At 34.9% G+C, this 21,031-nt stretch overlaps 2 protein-coding genes across 5 annotated transcripts; one reads left to right on the plus strand and one right to left on the minus strand.

Moving 5' to 3' along the window:
• Window positions 1-9: 9 nt before the first annotated feature.
• Window positions 10-1,267, plus strand: LOC112509588 (60S ribosomal protein L37-1-like). Of its 2 annotated transcripts, XR_003068838.1 has the most exons (5): window positions 10-115; window positions 213-348; window positions 649-750; window positions 860-1,027; window positions 1,065-1,267. XR_003068838.1 is itself a non-coding variant. In XM_025114612.1 (4 exons), exons 1-4 carry the CDS (start codon window positions 113-115, stop codon window positions 904-906), a joined length of 288 nt encoding a protein of 95 aa, XP_024970380.1. In that variant the 5' UTR covers window positions 10-112; the 3' UTR covers window positions 907-1,267. The 2 variants fall into 2 exon arrangements, 1 of the variants encoding a protein (XP_024970380.1); XM_025114612.1 differs by having other exon boundaries at window positions 860-1,267.
• A 1,687-nt stretch (window positions 1,268-2,954) lies between these two features.
• On the minus strand, window positions 2,955-16,736 carry LOC112509300. Of its 3 annotated transcripts, none has more exons than XM_025114177.1 (16): window positions 16,606-16,736; window positions 16,302-16,500; window positions 10,907-11,303; window positions 10,646-10,817; window positions 10,425-10,564; window positions 8,661-9,765; window positions 8,467-8,567; window positions 8,156-8,300; window positions 7,215-7,283; window positions 7,092-7,137; window positions 6,631-7,007; window positions 6,007-6,086; window positions 5,443-5,578; window positions 4,681-4,885; window positions 4,384-4,466; window positions 2,955-3,387 (listed from the first exon to the last, which is right to left on the minus strand). In XM_025114177.1, the coding sequence occupies exons 2-16, from the start codon at window positions 16,408-16,410 to the stop codon at window positions 3,256-3,258; spliced, it is 3,297 nt and encodes a 1,098-aa protein (XP_024969945.1). In that variant the 5' UTR covers window positions 16,411-16,500; window positions 16,606-16,736; the 3' UTR covers window positions 2,955-3,255. The 3 variants fall into 3 exon arrangements, 2 of the variants coding, with proteins under 2 accessions (XP_024969945.1, XP_024969946.1); XM_025114178.1 differs by having other exon boundaries at window positions 6,631-6,844; window positions 6,875-7,007; window positions 16,302-16,736; XR_003068819.1 differs by lacking the exons at window positions 2,955-3,387; window positions 4,384-4,466; window positions 4,681-4,885; window positions 5,443-5,578; window positions 6,007-6,086 and having other exon boundaries at window positions 6,971-7,007; window positions 7,215-7,281; window positions 16,302-16,736.
• Between the last annotated feature and the right edge of the window lie 4,295 nt (window positions 16,737-21,031).

The raw sequence follows: 21,031 nt of genomic DNA on the forward strand, positions 1-21,031 counted from the left end.
CCTAGTTTCTGAGATCAACCGTCATACGATCAGAGTATTTAGCCGTTTGCGTTCTTCCATCCGGCCAAAGGGACTTGCTCCGAAGAATTAGGGTTTCTGGAACCTCATAGCAATGGTAATTTCTTCCCTTCATTACGATCACTCTTCTCGCTTCCAGATCATGTCTATATGTATATGTATATGTATATATGACTGGTTAATTTGAACAACAGGGGAAAGGAACAGGGAGTTTTGGTAAGAGAAGGAACAAAACACACACTTTGTGTGTACGGTGTGGTCGTCGCAGTTTCCATCTCCAGAAGAGCCGATGCTCCGCTTGTGCCTACCCTGCTGCTCGCGTCAGGAAATGTGAGTTAAAATAATCTCTCTTTCTGGTTGACATTTTCAATTCTAGTCGATACGTGATGTAGAAGCTGTTTGGTTGGTTGTATGTGTGGATTAATCTGTATAAACTGGGAACATAGATGGAAGAAGCGTCTTATTAATTGAGATGTTGGCATAAAACTCCAATCTAAGCTTACTCAATAAGCCACTTTCTATATTATTAAGCTACTATCAACAGCCATACATATAGCTGATTGAATAAGCTGCGAGGCTCATTAAGGTTAAATAACAAACAGGCCTGTAACTTGGTGTTGTTAAATTTAGACAACTGGAGTGTGAAGGCGATTCGTAGGAAGACAACAGGAACCGGACGTATGAGGTATCTCCGTCATCTGCCTCGCAGATTCAAGAGCAACTTCAGAGAAGGTGATCTTTGATATTTTGCTTAATCCAATGTTGTCTGATTTCGTTTATCCGTCTTTCGATCTTATTGTTTGTTCTTGAATCGACAATCGTGATGCTTTTCCCCATTCAGGAACTCAAGCTGCTCCAAGAAAGATCGCCGCTGCATCTTCAGCTTAAATTTCTGAGGTGTCATCAGAAATGGTATGATGGTATTCTTTTTAAACCGAGAATCGGGCGATTCAGCACATGATCAAAGCGTTGTGAAGCATCATTTGATGTGCTTAATCTATTGATCTTCAATCATGGTTCGTTACGTTTAGAAATTTCTGATTCTTAATCATGGTTCGTTTCGTTTAGAAATTTGTGATTCTTAATCATGGATTAAATGAAAACGTACACTTGCTCTGTCTTTATAATCAAGTAGTTCATCTGGTACCCATATATAGCACACATTCAAAGATGGGTTTTCTTGGAATTATTCACATGTGAATGACCATGCCAAATAAGCCTGGTATGTGAATCTTAACAGACATTCCTTTTAAGGAACTATCTGTTATATGTTACAATAGAGTAGGATACATTAATTCTATGCATGAATGTGCTCAAACCGGCATGGAAACATCCAAAACGTCTTCAACGTCCATCGATTCCAGCTTTTTGTGCTTAATGCAACGATTTCGGTTTGCCAATATTTTGACCTTATAGAAGCTATATGATAGCACCCAATTTTTCTGATTCGACGGTTGCGGAAAATTCCCCATTGCTGCCTCTCGTGGGAGTCTGGGCCGTGTCTCAGTCCCAATGATATCATTAATTTGATTTTTCAAACCGGTCTGGGTAAAAAAAATTACGCGACTTTGAAAATAGACATCTACAAAAATGACTTATTTGATATGAAGACCTACCATAAAAAATTGTCAGGAGCCGTTTACCAAACACTTATCCGGTAAGCACTTAACGGTAAAATTCAACACTATCATTTACTTATTAGGTAAGATTTTAGTCAACAAAAACGACTTTCTATGCAATAATTTAGCCGGTAAGAGCTGACCGTGGTAAGAGTCATTGTCCTCACTTACCGGGTAAGACTCTCGGTCTTTGACTCACTTTTATCAGGTAAGATTCTTTGTCATTGTCATATTCATTCGGTAATGTAATATAATTTGGTAAGCTTTTACCCGAATAAACATTTGGTAAACGACACTTAATTTTTACTTAATGAGCACATATTTTGCACTCAAACCTATTTCTCCATTTAGTCCTCATTGGGCAATTTTATGTTATATATGTAATTATTTATGTATATGCATGTTTTTTATATATTATTTAGATAATAACATTAAAAAAATTACGTTTTTCTAAAATATAGGAATAATCATATAGCTTATTATTTAAAAAAAAAATTTGATTAAATATTTAAAATATAACGTAAAAGTGTAATTTTACAGTTTCATTTTCATCACGACTCTATAATGTTTATAAATTTAAGAAACTGAATGATGTGATTAAATAAATCTAAAGTTAAAAAGTGTAAAATAGAAAAGTTAAAAGAAAATTAAAAACATATTTTTTCGGAAAAAAGTCGCATCTTGTAAAAAAAAATGCACGGCGCAGCACCATGACGTGAGCCACGTCTTCCACGCAATAGACCTTATCGTAAAGACGAAGCTGCATCTTACACTGTATCGCACCATAACAGACGTCACGGTACGCCTTTTTGAACACTTGGTAGAAACAAATATAACCAACAAAAAGATTTATCTAGAACTAAATAAATTTAATGAAATCCACTTAATTTTGTAAGTACCGGTTTGCTATCATTATATCCATTCCAATTCCGTGTTTGGTTTAAAGGAAAGTTTTGATCTAAAATCCGCGATTTCATTGAATAGCAACCCACGGATTTAGAAATCTCTTTGAGATGACGGTCATTTCAAATCCAAGTCCGAATTCAATCCGTCAAACCAAACTAACCCTAAGGGTGGTGCCTGAGGTTTGAGCTTGGCTCCAAAGGTCAAAAGTATCAGGAGGTCCCAAGTTCAAATTCAAGGAAGAATAAAAATTCTCTTGTGATCACGGAGGTTCAAATACGGTGACTCTAGACTATCTACAAAGCAGGTGGTCGCCCTGGGATTAGTCGGCTCGCATAGCGGGTTGCATATTCAGGTTAATAAAAAAAAAAAAAAAAAAAAAAAGATAACGGAAGGTAACCCGAAATCGAATGGAAAAAAGGACCCAACTTCCATAGTTCAAATATCAAAAACTGCAAAACAATGTCTAATGTTATTGTGTATTCCAGCATCATATTTGTTGTAACAAACTCTCCAAAAACTCAGAAAACATATTTACAGTTCTCATCCACTGCATATACCCTAATTACCTTTTCACCGTGAAGAAAATTTTGACACGGGCATGGCGCCCCCGACAACCATGTATTAAAGAAAGAAAAAATAGGGTAAACACCCGGTGAAAAAAGATCACTCCGAGTTAAATCAAAACTCTAGACAATATATGATAGTAAGAATGCTACTGTTCAAGAACTCCAAACTTGTGTTTTTCGTCTTGCAACTGTTGGAACACGAAATCCAGTTCCGGAAATGCAGACATTAACAGCAACTCAAGAAGGTCAAAAGCTAATTGCTTTAGACATACAGATGACTGATAACAACACAAGATTAGATGGTTAAGTATAGAATGGATCATAGTTGCGGAAATCTGAAATTGTTGTCATATGGTTTGGGGCGGGTTCATATGAAGGGTTGGGTTCCGGTGAGATTAAGACTTATGGGGAGAAGAAAAACCTTCATATATACTTTCATAGGGTCAGGTTTTGGGGAAAACTGTAAAAATGAAAAACAGAGGAACACCCTAGTAACTATTCATCTCTATGTATGCATATGTGCATTCAAGTAATTTTCCAGTATGCATGTGTGCATGTACCAGGAAATATCTTCACTTGTATGCACATGTGCATACCGTAATTATTAGGAGGTTCCTCTATTTTTCATTTTTTTTGGGGGTTTTCCCTAGAACCTCACTCTCATTCGTATATCTTCATCTACCTTCAACCTTTATTTACCTATTTCTATCATCATCAACGAAACTTTAGCAAATTCATGCACGTGAAAGTGATTAAGTGTTATGTAAAAGTTCGTGAAAATGACTAAAAGTGATGAAAGAGGTAGATGAAGGTAGTTGAAGGAAAATGAAGGTAGATTAAAAAAGTCAACCCATCCAAAGGCTCGTACGAACATCTCCAACAGCTGTGTTATAATTTTTCTACAATAGAGTATGAAAAGTCATAATATCTAAAAAATCTTGCATATTCAAAATAATCTATTTTAGCATAGTTGTTAGAGATGCTCCAAGTGTTCTCACCATTTCAGCTTAATCGTTATTCTCACACGATCCCACATCAAAATGAGAACCATAAATATTTTGAGGACCTATGAACCAACCATTTCATGAATTATTCATGATGGATGACTGGTAACATATTCATCATGAATAATTGATAAATAGTTGGTTCCAAAGTTACCAGAATATTTACGGGTTTCATTTGAACCTCCCTCATACAGATATCCCAATAAATGTAATGTGATCAATCAAAACCTATATTATTGTCGAACCATTTAACAACCATACGAAACTCACCTGAATAAAGTAATAGACATCTTTCGCACACTGTTCATACTCCTTTCGACCAAAAAGACCAACAACAGCCGCTGGTGCCTTATCTACGCATTCCATTCATATAATCAAGATTAGTCACTGCCACTTCATGCAACAAAGCTTTCAAAACGGATATCATGGGGTCCATTCGTTTAATCCATTTCATTCGTTGCGTATCCCCATCATGATTATGATTCACAAAAATGGAGATGGGCAATGGAGGGAAATGGGTAATTAAGCGGATGGAACCAAAAATGAATGGAAAAAAAAAATCATTACCGATCATTAGCTCGTAAACTAGTTTAGAGCGTTGTTTGGCTTCCTGTTCTCGAATCTCTTCCCATGTCAACGTTTCCTCATCACTTGGTGGATATCGTGGCGATGGAGGAGGTGAAACTTGGGCAGCCGCCACCTTTGAGGAGGCGGTTGGCGGCTGCTGTCGCTTTGGGTGCTTCGTTATGAATATCCCATCTGGCCAAAGTATCTAAACAAGTCACATGGGATAAGTTAGAAGCGAAAATAGCAGTGGCCAAAATCTACACCAAAAAAATAATTTTTATTTGCAAATCTCTATTCTGCTATAACCAAGTTTCTACATCTTATCAACTACGGAAAACGAAAAATAGAAAAAGGAAGGAAAAAGCTAAACTTGAAACCTTTGATCGACCCTCGTTACCCCAAAAAGGAAGGGCCGTTTTGCTTAACTTATGGAGAGTTTAACAAGCAGAAATATACCATTGCATCTTTTGATAATAAATCTAATAGAGAACCGCAAGTACAGAGTCATAGTAATCTGTCATTAAGGGTGCGTTTGGTACATTGGAAAGGACATAACATAACAGAACAGGGATCACTTAGATTGATTATTTGGTAAAAGAAACACTAGACAACTCATTAGAGGTAAATTGATCATTTTACTAGTCCTGTTGTATTGAACGCTTAACAACTCTTTTATCATGTCCTGTCCTGTGCCGTCTGGGTACCAAAAGCACCCTAAGAGACCTATACATTTCCAAATTCAAATAGTTCATCAAGGATAACCTGCTCAAGCCGCTTGATTCCTGAAGCAACATTAGAGCCCCTACGTAGGAGTTGGACTTTCGCAATTAACCAATCATCGAAAGCATCTGACATGCCCAGCTGTAGAACCTGCTTGGCCACCCAGAAGGCCTTCCTCCTGGTAAATACACCAAAAAAAATGGGATTAAGCAAAAGATTAAAGAGAGAAAAAGTAGCAAATTTGTGGGTATCCAACTTTCAAGTGTAGAGGGAGGTTCAGGGGAAAACCCCCCAAAAAATGAAAAACTGAAGAACACCTTGGTGACCATTCATCTGGATGGTATGCACATGTGCATGCAAGTGAAGCTGTTTCTTGGTTTTTATGCACATGTGAGTGTTATGCACATGTGCATACCGGACAAATTGCTTAAAAATTTACTTGTATGCACATGTGCATGTCGTCCAGATGGACAGTTACTAGGGTGTTCCTTAGTTTTTCATTTTTTTTTTTGCGGTTTTCCCATGAACCTCACGCTTTAAGTGCAATACCAAGTTATCATAACATGGTATTTAGTACATAAATAGAAGCGATTATGTGATTAATACCTGATCCAACCACCATCTTGAAGCTGGAAAACAACATCAACAAGATCTAATATTGGGACGCTTAAATTTGGTGGCACCCACTGCAGCAGAACAGACAAGATACAAAATTTTACATGGAGAAACAAAAAATTAGGGCCCGTTTGCTTTAATGGAATGTTTTTGAGGGATCTGGATTTCGTGGAAAAGTTTTGAAATCTTTAGTGTGTTTGGTCTGTAGTATTTGGAATGGAAATGAATTCAGTTCTTTCATAAATCTTGGTTGGTTAGTAGGATTTGGAATAGAATTTAATTTTTTGTAAATATTTGTTTGTTATATAAATTATTTGTTTGTTTGGATGCGATGGAGAATTAGGATAGATTTGATGAAAAAGAGGTGGGATAAAGATGCAATGGAAATAATTGAAAGCCACGGGATTTGGATTTGAAATGACAACTATTTTCAAGAGAGCTCTAAATCGTCAGTTGTGGGATTTCAAATACAAACTTTCCTTCAAACCAAACACAGGATTTGAAGATAATTCAATTCCAAATCCTACCAAATCCCGCAAACCAGAAGGGCCTTTAGGACAATGAATCACGTGATAGAAAAAGTGCCGACCCATAAAAAATATAAACAGTTATTACCTCCTCAGGGAGTACTGAATCATCATCATCGTCATCTATAAGCATCCCAGATGGTGCATGTAAATTACTGTCTTCCAGTCCCTTTAAAGTCTGCTCTGGCTTTCCGGCCATATATAATTTACTTCGAACGCCAATTTCAGAGTCGCTATCTGAATCCTCAGATGGTTTTCCAAGTTCCTTTGTTGGTTTTCCAAGAGATAAGACAACGTTCTTAGATCCTCTTGACCCATCAATCACATAATTATGTTTTATTTCTGACGAAGAATTTTTCATCACAGCATCTGAAAGTTCTCTTTTAGAACTCAAGGGATCCCCTACAAATCTAACATCATTACCAACCCCCGAACTCTTTTCACGAACAGTTGTGGCTGAATGAACTAGACAAATGAAACAGACACAAAATGGTAAATACAAGTAACGAGCACCCTTGGATATAAAAACGCTTTGGAAATACAGCTGACCTGAAAGAGTTTCAATTATGGATATGGAATTTGAGAAACTATATGTCTGCAGCCAGCAAAAATTGATAAGTTAGAAAAAGCCGTTAAAAGAACATAAAGCAGCAGATAGCCCATGAATCAAACCTGAGAATCAACACTAAGGAAGTCCCAAACTTCAATAGATCCAGAAATAGTTGGAAGTTGCATAAGTCTCTGAGAAATAGCAGCAAATCGGTCTTAGAAAGAAGAAATTATGCACTAAATAGAAGTGAATCTATTTATTCTAGAAATCGTTCGTTATGCACATATATAGAGTGTTGTTATGATACAACAAGCATATTTAAACCAGAAACGTGGGCTTGGATTACCATTTTTGAAGAAATGGGCGGACCCGGACTAATTTGTTAAAAATAATGGGCGGGCATGGGCGATGGAATAATATTTGGGCACACTCGCCCACCTCCCCGCCCAGTTAAGTATTTTTATAATAATTAACTTTTATAATTAAAAATTACAAATAAAATTGAAAATTCTTGATACTTATCAATTCCCACTTAATTATGACTCATGGTAATAACACTCTTGCAAAACTAAAAAGGAAAAACATAATTAGCTCAATTGATCAATTCCTTATTATCTCATTTGGTCATTTCTTTATCGATAAGAGGTACTCCATAATTTGCGAAACAAGTTTTTCCTAAATTATGTACATTGTTATGTATTTACGTCTAATTTTAAGTCGGATAAAATTGATATGTATTTTGAACTATTTTACATAACTTGTGGTTTTATATAACTTTTGTTTTCTTAAAAATATAAAAAGATTTTTAGGCCCGTTAGGCCGAGGGCAAGCCCGAGCCGTTTATAGGGCCGGTATAGGACAAGTTTTCAAGCCTGTAAAAACGGGTTTGGGTTTGCCATATCAGGCCCATTGGACAAGAAAATTAGGTTAGGCCCGGCCGAGGCCCACAATGATCAACTCTAGGTGTAAGTATTAGATGTATATATGGGCATCAAAAGATAGACAGAAAATGCTAACATTTTTTTGGGGGGTGAGCAAAAGAAAGTTCAAGGAAATGTGTCACCTTCAAATATATGTCAAGCAATTTACAACGTTCTTGGATGACGGGCACATCGAGTCCCGTTGATAGAAAATGCTTTGGTGGGAGATGAAGATTATACTCTGCATACTCCTTAAGACGCCGATGTAACTCCTCAAAATGTCGAAACCTGTATAAAGATTCTAATCCAGTCAAGGGAATCACAACGGCTTATTATTTAAGAACACCAAAACAAGTAATCAAACATCAAAAGTAACAAACACAAAGAAAGGCTAAGGATTAAGGAACAACGAATATAGGATGAATCAAAAAGAATTGTGGCAAATTTTCAACACCTTCGTTTGATAGACCAGCTAACATTATTCACATCCGTAACAGAGATGGGATAAACAGCGAAAGTCTTAGAGCCACACTTCACAATATTGGCACCCAACACCTGCAATTAGCAAAAAAATTCTATCTTTTCACATGCTCCATGAGTATCATGGATACAAAATGATGGAAAGAACGAAAACCCAAAATCTTGTACCTCACATCTTAGTCTAAAAAACGAATCATCCAACGGTAAACTTTTTTGGGACTTAATGACTGAACTGTTGATACTTTCAGGAATAGTAATCGAAGGGAGAGAAGATGAAGCACTTATTCCGCTATACGTTCTTCCCAATGACTCTCCATCAGAATCACCACTAGAATCACCTGATCTCGAATGCCCTTTGGAAGAACTCAAAACATCTTGCCCATCTCCCAGTAGAAAGGTCTTTCTTTCAACTTCATGCCACACTTCCTCCTTCTGATTGCTTACTCTTGATCTTTTTCTACCCGGATGTCCTTTTGGTGAACCTTCGGGCTTTGAAAAACCTTTCCCAGTTTTCCTCATCTTCTGGCCTTCGAAACTTTCAAGTGGGTGATGAATGTGAGTAACGGAGTGATTCCTATTACTTTTACCATCCCAGACTTTAGTTCCCGGAGAATTTAAACCCGTAATGTTACTGTTTTCTTCATCTTCCGTAGAATAATCTCGGCTGCTTCTTGATTCCTCCTCATCTTCATCCTCATCCTCATCTTCTTCATAAGAAGTGCCCAAAGAAGGCCATGGTCGGTTATATTTCTGCGGGTGCGAAGGCAATGTCTTCGAGTGATTGACCGAATTTGATGACTTGGCTGAAGAATTTTGACGGAGAGACTCTGCAACACGGTTCACGCTTTCTTTTGCTTTGTAGTTTCTACCTTTTGCCCACATATTCTCAAAATTCTCAGGAGCCAAAGCTTCGGTTTTTCTACGAGAAATTATGTCTAATTTGTCACCCCTTTCTCCTCCAGAGTGGTGTTTGCTGGTTCCAGTGTCTGACGGGAAAGAACTCAAGGAATAAGTAGATCTTGTATCCATTGAAAGCAACGGATCTTTTGCATGAAGATTGTCTGCAACTTTGTCTATGGTGGAATCAGAATTCTCTTTCTTTAACAGTGTGAGTTCAACACCCTTTACAGAAGGATCTAGCACCATAGACGGTTGACTAGAGAGTTTTGGAGATCCCTTTGGCTCGGACTGTGAGTTCACTTCTTCTGTGTTAGCTCCTTTATTGGTCTTTCTTGCTGAATTTACCAGGTTTTCAATCCTTTCATTAATGAACCTAAAGCCAAAAATGAAAGAAAATAAAAAAACACCATGTGATGAATCAAAAATAAAACACTAAGAGTGCGTTTGGTATCCAGACAGGACAGGACAAAACAGTTGTTTCAGTGTTTGGTAAGATGGAATTGGATAGGACAGAATAGATAAAATGACCAATTTACCGCTAATGAGTTGTTTATATATTTTGATTAATTATGTAATTTGTTAAATTATAATAAAATAAATATTTTTTATAACAAAATATATCATTAGGAAGTATTCATCAAGACGATTAAAAAGACACCAAACATAAAAACTTTATGTAGTTCCCAATTTTTTTTTTATTTTTTTTTCTATATTATTTTATTATTAATAATATTTAATAAATTACATAAATGAATCAAAATATAGAAACCGTATAAAAACAATATTTTGAGGATGGTAAAATGAAAATTTAAAGAGCATAAAATACGATAAATAAAATTTAAAGAATGAATAAAATGTAAAGAGGGAGGTGTATTTGATGTTTTAGAAGAGAACTAGGTTTTATTTTGAGGTTATATTGGTAAAACATTCTGTCTGTTCCATATAAAAGTCCTATCAAACGTGGAACAGTGATCCCCATTCTGTTTTGTCCTATCCAGTGTACCAAACTCATAAATTTACTGAATTGATAACCTCGGGTTGGCTAAATTCATAACAGGTCTTATTACTGCACAAGCAAGCATTTCCCTGACTATATAGCGAAATAAAGAGCATTGTAGATCCTCAGGCCTGAACGTTAAAGAGATGAAACCATCCATAAGATGTTGTAGAACCTACAAGGAATCAAACAAAGTATCATAACCATAAGGAATATCTTCAAATACGGAAATCAAAAGACGGAAGTCTAAAAAGACCTTGTACTCAGCTCCAGCAGAAAATAAAGCAGGGTGCAACTTATTCTCAGCATAAAGCACCGCTTTGAGTTCTATATCTCGTTGTGAAATTGTCAGAGACTGCTGGTTCATAATCTTCATCTGACATGCACGGAAAAGTTCCAAGTGGGTGCATAAAAGTTTGATGATGTCCCTACAATGTTTCAAAACACGCAAAATATAGGCAAGGATGGTTCAGATAAGATCTTTTAATCAAAAAGGTGAAATTTTTAGCATTACAACCTTGTCAGAAGGTCGATAAGGTTGATATTTCTCATGCGGCTAGAGAACTCCCCAAGCACACCATTAATGATCAGCACCAACTCATCCGGACCTTGTTTGTCGGGGGTTACGCGGGAGTACCAGAGATCAGTGACCCACTCGGAAACTATATGTCTGGTAAACTGATCTATTGCATCCTCAACAACAGGAGAATTTACTTTCTTTCTCCACTCAGACTTTCCTGAGAGAAATGTAGGCTCCACAGACTGCTTCTTTTGAGAAAAAGTGTGGGCTGAGGATGGAATTCTGCTATATGATGCGGTTTTCCTCCGCAGGTCATAATCCAAAGCAAAATAACGAAGCATAACGATTAAGAGAAGCGCAGCAGGCAAGTTTACCAACACCGAGGCGCTTGTCACTGAAATAAATTATAAAATCAATATGCGGGATCATGTCATCTATCAAAAAGATTCAAGAATATATATATATATATATATATAGGTGAAGGATCGTGTGAGAAGGGAAGTTATGGTGAGAAGCATAAGAAGAGATTTGAACCCCTAATCACTTTTAATCTCATGCCCACCCATGAATTGCACTATAGAAGGGAATTGATCCGGTGCATCTCGGTGCACCTCATTAGCGTTGGCATTCAGTTAGGATTCATCCAAGGGCGTCTTACATTTCTCAACATAACTTCCCTCCTCACTGGAACCCAACCCTATATTTATATATATATATATATATATAGAGAGAGAGAGAGAGAGAGGGGGGGGTTCATGGTAAACCCCCACAAAAACTGAAAAAGTGAGGAACACACTGGTAACCAGTCATCTGGTACGGTATGCACATGTACGTACAAGTTATTGGAGTTGTTTCTTGGTTTTTATGCATGTGTCCATACATCCAGGTGGTTACCAAGGTGTTCCTCAAATTTTTTTTTTTTTTGCGGTTTTTCCCTGAATCTAACCCTATATATATATATATATATATATATATGTATATATATATATATGTATATATATATATGTATATATATATGTGTGTATATATATATGTATGTATAAAAGATACTATCATACACAGATGAGCATCAACTTGAGACCACCCAAAAAAAGATCATGTATTATCTTGATACCGTGATAAGTAATCATCAAGAAGTTTTACTCAACCATTGAGAAGTGGGTGAGAGAGAAAGGAGGTGAAGAGAGTAGCAAGAGGAGATGCCTTCCATCGAGAGAAACACGAGAGATAATTTAAGCCATTCTATAAAATAGTATTTTCTTTTTGTGAAATGAATTGCCCTTCAGTAATCAAGTGCGCGTAGTTAAAGTACATTTTTTGTGTTTTAACAGCTGACTAGATGAATATGTATAATTAGAAGATGAATTAGCGGCAGTATTGCAGTATTGAACCTGGCTGAAGGAACTTCGTCCTGATTGAACCTTTGGACAAGGGTTTGTAGCCTAAACGTCCTTTTTTATATTTATAAATGTTCTTTGCAAATAAATCACAAGAACGGGTCTTTCCACCCATAAAGAATTAGAATGTGATAGCCTCAACACGATATCCTTATTGAAAAGAGAAAAAAATGCTTGAATAGTTGATCAAGAAAGACTAATACAAGTGATTGCACTAATCTTGCTACAAAATGAGTTGCTTTTACATTCCATCTAACCCTGTTATCCCAAGCTCTACCAAAATCAAATTCCAAGAATATCGTGAAAGGAATGTAAAGTAATGGCACATAACAATTTTGAGAATATCAATCCTCATTAGCCAAGCATTAATTTGTTTATGACAGGATTTGTGAGTGGTTACAAAATCAATGAACAGCCGTTATAACAAGCATTATATCCTGAATAGGTTGGGGTTGGCACCACCAATATACTTTTGGGTACCAGTATTTCAATTTACCACACAAGTGAGCATAGGTGTGTTTTGCAAGCGTTTCCACTATCAATTTAATTGATAACATCATGTATCCACACAATTGGATCCTTTTGAAATCCAATATCAATACAATGCTATTTGGTTCCCAAAAATGGGTAGATGTAGGCGTATATATATTTTATATAGAGGGGCTTAATCAAATGAGAACCCTACTGAGATTCATGAGATCCAATGTGAGCCACTCATTTAAGATAATTATTATTTATTAAATAAATATAGAAGGGTAATTTAGTAATAAAAAGTACAACTCATAAATGCATTTAATTAACTTATTCCCCCCAAATAGAAAATCCATAATTCCTCCATAAAAACATTATTAAAAAAATAGGTGGGCATAATTCCTCCATAATTTATTCCCCCCAATGTTTTTAGGGATCTTTAATTTTATTTTATTTTGGTTTTTTGTTTTTGGTGTTGTTGCGTCACATTGTGTTCATAAGGTGTAAAAGAATAGGTGGTCATAATGTTTAATTGAATGAGTATATTTGATAGTGGTTCACATTGTGATACTAAAGATTTTTGTTCCTGGGTTCACTGGAGATGCTTGATGGGTCAATTTTGGGTATTAATTTTGGGATTTGTAGTTTTTTTGTTCACATTGTGTTTTTGTGTTCAATTGTGATCACAATTTGTTACTTAGTGATAGTTGTTAAGTTACTTGTTCACAATGTGTTAGATTACTTGGTCACAGCTTGTTAGCTTTAGTTTTATTTTTTAGATTATGCTGTTAATGAGAGGAGAGAGGGGAGGAGCGAGAAAATTTGCAAAATACCCACAATAACCTTTATTTAAATTTTTAATTCAAAATTACCAAAATTTCTAATTTCCTAATTTAACCCTTAATTTAAGATTTATGGTTTATATTAGATCACAAGGATCTCACAGAATTGCACGGATCTCAAAGGAAGACCCCTATATATGTGTGTATATATATGTGTCCGTGTGCGTGTATATATATAGTTGGGTTCTGGTAAGAAATCGAAATCCCGTGAGAAGCATAAGAAGCACTTTGTTAGCGGAGGTTCACATAAGTTAACATGTTAACGTACATTAACATATGTTAACATTTCATGTTAAGGTATGTAATTTATTTTAATTTATGCTAACTTACATTAACATTTTCATGTTAAATTATATTAGCATTTCCATGTTAACATCTATAGAGATGCAACTAAATACTAGCACCCCTCTTTTCTCTTTCCTCCCTTTTTAGTAAATTTTATTATAACAAAAACTACGATTCTCATGAAAGTCGTGATCCCAATTCTCTCTCTCTCTCTCTCTCTATATATATATATATATATATATAAATAGAGGGAGAGAGAGAGTTTTGATGAAGAAATATTCCGGTAATACAATATTCAATATCAAAAACATGCACAACGACAAGAACAAGCTTTTCATCTCAAACTATTTGGTGCATCACATACATGCACCTGAAAAAGAGAATCACAAATAAGTAAATAAATACAAGTTAGGAGATCAATAATCACAGAACTAATGGAAATCATTAATCAAAATTTAAAAAATATGATATCTCATACTCATCAACCTTGCTTCTTGGTTATAATATGAGACAAAAATGGAAAAATGGGAAAACAAACTTAAAGATTTCCGTAATAAACATGTGGGTAACAAGCCTAATTAGTGGTTAGAGATCAACCATCCTTTCAAACAGGCAACAAAGAATCCAGCACTCCATTCATCCAAGCTGGATTCTCAAGTCATTACTCTCTCCCTTTTTGTTGAAATCGGATCATTAACCCCGGACAATAAGTTACATGATAGGTTCCAAGAAACAACTAAAATGAACTAGGGTTCTAAGGTTTCACACGAAAAGGAAAGCTAGGATTCAAGGGATTCATGCCCAAAATATAGACAACACACTCAAAAGTTGATTCACTCAACAAAGAGAACATATTTTTGACTTTGACACTTAATATGAATTTTTGAGGTCCTATTATGCTGATCCTCATCAGAATCATGCAGTCCCTTCTGGCATCAATTTAACACCATACATTCAGGTTTGCAAGTGGTGTGTATTCCCAACCACTCACTTTTTCAAACCCATATCTATCCTAGAAATGCTGCTGCAAGAAGCATCATACATCACATTCACTGACTTACAAGAATCGCTATAGTTCTAATACGTAATCTTGTATTTTATCGTAGGGATAGTTTACATCATTCTCAGCGTACAACTTGCTTGTAAGGATAAATATACCTTTATATAGTCGTGTATATGCATGAAAATGCGCTGAAGAACCAAAAAGGAATGCAACTATAATACAAAGAGGCAAACTTGGTGTTAAAACTTGCCATCCTAGGAAAAAAACCTCCTCTTATTTTTCCATTTAAGATGAGGTCGGATAACACTTCTAGAATCGTCATAATCTGTACGTTTCTTGGTAATTATCAAAGGCTGTGCAGAGTGCGTGCCCAAAAATCATACATAACCTGGGAGTCCAACTAAGCGCAATAAGTAGCTACTTGTTCAAGTTTTGTTCCCAGATCCTAGTGAGATGGAGAGCACAAAAACCCGACATGATCTACAAACTCAAGTCGCAATCAGCAATCCACCACCGAATTTTATTTAGTTTGTTACCGCTAAATTTGCAAAATGATGTGAAAAGTTATCCATCTAGATTACATGTGGATCTATGATGACTAATGACTAATGACTAATGACAAGAAAACAAAGTGAAAATTAAAAATCAATCCAGTAGTATACATTTATGGGTTTATCCATAGAAGGTCTAACTAGGAAACGTGTTCCATAAAGTCCAATCATGCTAGATGCAACGCTCCAAACTAAGGGCCTGTCTTGTTAGCAACTTAATGACCTTAATGGAACTCACAGTTTATTCAGTCAGCTATACATGACCGTTTGGTAGTGGATTAATCATATAGAAAGTGGCTTCACCAGTAAGCTTATTGGGGGGGGGGGGGAGCTTTATGCAGAAAGCCAAGTTTTTTTCCAAATCTTCCCCTCCCAATTAAAAAGCACGCTCCTTCCACCTATGAAAAAGACCTCCCAAACAAAAACCTTCTCAATCCATACATATTAATCCCCACAAACAACTTTATCCATTCAGGACTTAATGAAAAACCAACCATACAGCCCCTTAGTTGAGTCTAATTCCACCAATGATCTAATCATATCAATGAAATCCGAAAATTTGAGTTACAAAACTTTTCTAAGTTGTCAATCAACACCCTAACCACACAATGTTAAGAATCTATAAACTCATACAACCCAGGAATCAATCAAACTGAATTACAGAATAATTTAATAGTTCAATCAAACAAAAATGGGGGTAATGATCTCAATTCTCATTCCAAACAAATTAAATCCCTAAATGTATGAATGAGCATACATATCTACCATTTGAAAAATCAATTAACACATAGGGTAAACAAAAAAACCACAATTCTGAACAGAATTCAAAAAGAGGAAACTTACAGGACATGAGATACGAGAGTCCAACAACGCACATGAACAGAAAAACGATCCGTTTCTTGGCTTCATCGATAAGGTCTCGAGCCGTCACCGTTTGCCTGCCAGTGCTCATTTTGTGGGACTCTGATTGATCAATCAATCAACCTTCACCGCAATAAATCCATTCATATAATCCACTAAAATCGCGACCCAATCTTGAAATCTAATAGCGTCATCCGATCAATTCGAAAACAGAAAGGATCATAAAAAGAAGCCAAGAACACTGATTCAATTATAAATTGGAAAAAAGAAAAAAGAAAAAACCCACTTGGAAAATCGAAGGTTTTATACAATCTGATTGACTGGATGATTGAAAAAGTGAAAGAGACGGATAGTGTTTTATGGGAGTGTGCCGTTATTCTCCTTTTTCAACTTGGCTTCGAAAATGGCTGAATCCCAGTATTAGGTTTAAGGAGAGAGAGAGAGAGAGAGAGAAGGGGGGGTTTCTTCTCAAGAAGAGTCCATTTTCAAGAAATATATTTACTTAAAATGGAATTATAAATATATTTCTTATATCTCATCGATTTATTAGAAAAGATTTAGATTTGTATTCAAAATTTTGACAAGAAATAAGTAGGAAGGTAAATATGATCCTTATTTACCAACCACATATTGTCTAATCAGATCAAATTCTCTCTACCTGTAAGGATGGAACAACAGAAGTTTTAAGAATTCAAGAAAATGGGTCAGTCTGATTTGTTCTTTACGCCTAGTTTTGATACAGTTTGATTTATATCTGGTGTGGATGTTAAAGCTTTGAAAGAAAAAATATCTATTTGATAGGGTTAGATTCAAGAAATCAACTCCATTTAAGCTAAATATAAAGAAATCTGTGTTTGTATCTTTTGTTTCACAAACATATAAAAAATATTCTATTAAGAGGCAATATCTAAATCGCTAATAAGTTAAGGGCTGTTTACCAATGCTTACTTGGGTAAGCGTTTACCAAGTTATATTACCTTATCGGATGAATATGATAAGGACCAAAAATCTTACCCGGTAAGAACGAAGCAGAGACTGAGAGTCTGACCCGGTAAGTGAATGTAATGACTCTTACCACGGTCAGCTCTTACCGGGTAAATTGTTGCATAGAAAGCCGTTTTTGTTGACTAAAATCTTACCTGGTAAGCAAATAATCATATTGAATTTACCCGTAAGTGCTTACTGAGTAAGTGTTTGGTAAACGGTCCCTTAATCTTGTTTGATAAAAAAAATGTCTCTTAATGATTTTGTATTTTTGGGCCTCCCTTAACCATTCAGCGTCTTAATTTCATTATGAACAATTATCAAACAATTTTATTTCATTTTGCACTACATCATAAGAGTGTCTTAATCATTCTGATCACTTAATCATTGCACTAAACCATTCAACAACTGTCAAACAGTCCCTGAATATATATGAAATAAAAACATTGTGAAACAAATATATGTTAATTAATATATTAAATTATAACCTTAGATGGAAAAAAAAACCCATGTAAAACGATAGTTTACAATAATGGTCCTCACAAAAAATTAATTTATGATAACGAAACATTGTCTAAAAATTAATTTTCAAAAAATTGTCAAGTTTAGTCGAGAGATCGATTAACAACTACAAAAATTAATTAATTTATGACAACGAAACATCAGTTTCTTGATTTTCTCAAGTCGTATTTGATGTGCTTCGGCTTTAATTTGGTTCGTTTTTTCAAGTTTAATTAATGTAATAATTTTCCTTTTTTGTGTTCGATGGATTTTTCTTCCGTTTTAAATTCGTGAGGGTCCCAATTTCTTCATTGCCTGTTGTTTTCATTTCGATACACGTTAATTTTCATGTTAATAGAAGTTCATTTGTTTAAAATGAATTATTAGTTACATCTTTTAATTACAGATACAGTTAAAATGAAATACTGAAAACAAAATTTAGCGTTCATTAATGAACAAAAATATACATTTTTTCTAAGGTCTTTCAAAAAATAACAGAGTAAATTACATTTTTGGTCCCTATGGTTTGTTAATAACAATGATTTTTGTAAATCATTGTTATTTTCGTTCTTATGATTTATAATTTATTGTTGTTTTCAGTTCTTATGGTTTACATTTTTTTTTACTATTTTAGTCCCTTATACTTAAAAAAGTAAGAATTAGTTCAGAGACAAAAATAACAATAAATTACAAGCCATAATATGGATGTGTAGAAAATCAACCGATCCAATTGAAACCGACTGGTCTAATTAGACTTGACCGACCATAATAGGATATCCAATTGTAATTGGATCCGATCAAATTGAAAATTTCAACATCCAATTTGGATCCGTCGATTCTCCGATGGCAGTCTAGAACCAACCAGAACTGAACCGAACCGGCCAACATCCAATTAATCATCTGATGGCCATCCAGTTGTCTATCCAACCAACTATTATCCAATTAATTTATTTTCAAATTGCTTAAATCAGAATTTGTTGTATGTGAGCCTTTGAGTTTTTAACTTCCCTTGTGTTAGTTTTAACACATATTAAAAGTGATTAATCAATTTGTATCGTTGTTGGAGAATTGGATTGAATTAACACATTGGATGGATCTAATCACAACAGATCATTCATTAGATATGCAATGAATAGAGCCGAACTGATCCAATCATCCAATGGATTTGATTGGATCGGTTATCCAATGTTAATTGAATCGGATCTGTTAGTAAAATCCAACATCCAATGGATGATTGGATCGGTTCGCTTCCCTTCACATCCAATAGATGTCAACCGATGAACAACTCTAAACCATAAGGACTAAAACCGTAACTAAACCATAGGGACGAAAATGACAATTTTTAACAAACCATAGGGACGAAAAATGTAATTTACTCAAAAATAATATTAAGATTTAAAATAAAGCATGGATTTAACAAGTAAAAGGTTTAACTTTTTAGCCATCTCTGATTTTTGTTCTTCATAAAATAGTTAAGAAATCATAAGTCAACGTCATAAAACATTTTCCCTTGCGGTTTCTAACATTTTCTAACGCGTCCAGATAAAAAGTGGGCCTACCACAAAAACCAATTGAGACACCGCAGTTTGTGGCACTGCTAGGACATGCATCGACACACAAAAAGCAAACTAAACTCGCAGCTTACGATACTGCAAGAAAAAAGTGTCTTGTGATGTTGACTTGTGATTTTTTTTTTGACTGTTTTATGAAAGAAAAAGGTTTGGAAGTGGCTAAAAAGTAAAGCGTTTTAGCCTATGTGGTTATTTACGTTAATAACACCATTAGAAAACTATTATTCATTTATTTATTTAATAATTGTGATGGACAAGTCCTCAACTTCAACTAGGCAGTAACCTTAATCCCCGTCCCTGTTGTGGAATATGATCACGTCCTCATTCTCAATGGGAAATCAGAAAACCTTTTTCCTGTTTATGTGAGATATTTTAAATCAAATGTGTTAAACACTACATTCGATCAAAAATGGTTCATGTTTAAATCCCATGTATTTAAATTTTGATTTTTAAATTTAAATCAGAAAATGGGAAATTAGAAAACCTTTTTCCTGTACCCATCCCCGGTTTTTAAATTTTGAGGATCCCCATCCCTACCCCTGGTTCCAGTTTTACAATCTCTAGCCTCTCGAGAGGAATACACTGGGTTCCACAATGGAACAGGTCCTCATCCACATGTCTAACTTCAACTACTTTTGAACCTCAAAATTTTATTTTTCCTAAGTGTAACGGGTTGATTGGCAGTTGCTGAATGATTTAGTTTAAAATGATTAAGTGGTCAGAATAATTAAGAGACTCACATGATATAGTGCAAAATGAAATATAATTGTTTGGTAATTGTTTACGGCGCTGAATGGTTAAGGGAGACTCGTGATGCAAAATCATTCCGAGGGTTTTGAAACCATTAACATACATATTTTTTTTTATCAAACAAGATTCACCCCTTAATGATTCAGATATTATCTCTCAATGAAACTATTCAGAAGGTAAACAAACAAACGCTAACATATTCATTAAAAGATATTAACAATGGATTTTAGGTTATAATGTATAATAATATTATTGAAAACAACATTATTAGACATATAAAGCCTGCAATGATTTTGTATTGATTAATGATTCTTCCCATCTAACATATTGTTTTTTTGTGATTAACCTTTGCTTTTTGTCTTTTTAAATAAAATAAAATAAAATAAAATATTATAATTTTTATAATAATTTATAATTTTGCTTCTAAAACCAGGTTTCATAATTATGATGCCATTGAAAACCCACTTGGATTATGGCATACTCGTTAAGCCTCTATTAAATACACTGAAATTCTCATTTATCTCGAGTTCGAATCTAAACGTTACTAAAAACCTTTGTAGCCATGGAGGTTCACCTGCAATGACTCCAGACTATTTCGTAATCGCCTGGGGGATTAGTGTAAGCTGGCTTCGAAAGCATTGTAGTAACGATAGGTCCACATTAGACTAAAAAGTGGAGAACACTAAAATTGGTGAGATTCATAAGAATTTATACTTTAAGGTTTTGTTTTACATGATTTTTTTTCCTGTTCTAAGTATAGTATATTATATATTTATTAACATATATTTGTTTCATATTGTGTGTATTTTTTGTTTCATAAACATGCAAAAAAAAAAATCACATTGTAAATCGACTACATGTGAAACAAACACATTGTGATCATATAATATTACATGATAACTGTAG

This window comes from Cynara cardunculus (assembly GCF_001531365.2).
Source record: "Cynara cardunculus var. scolymus isolate 2C chromosome LG 3, CcrdV1, whole genome shotgun sequence".
Classification (NCBI taxonomy): Eukaryota; Viridiplantae; Streptophyta; class Magnoliopsida; order Asterales; family Asteraceae; genus Cynara; species Cynara cardunculus.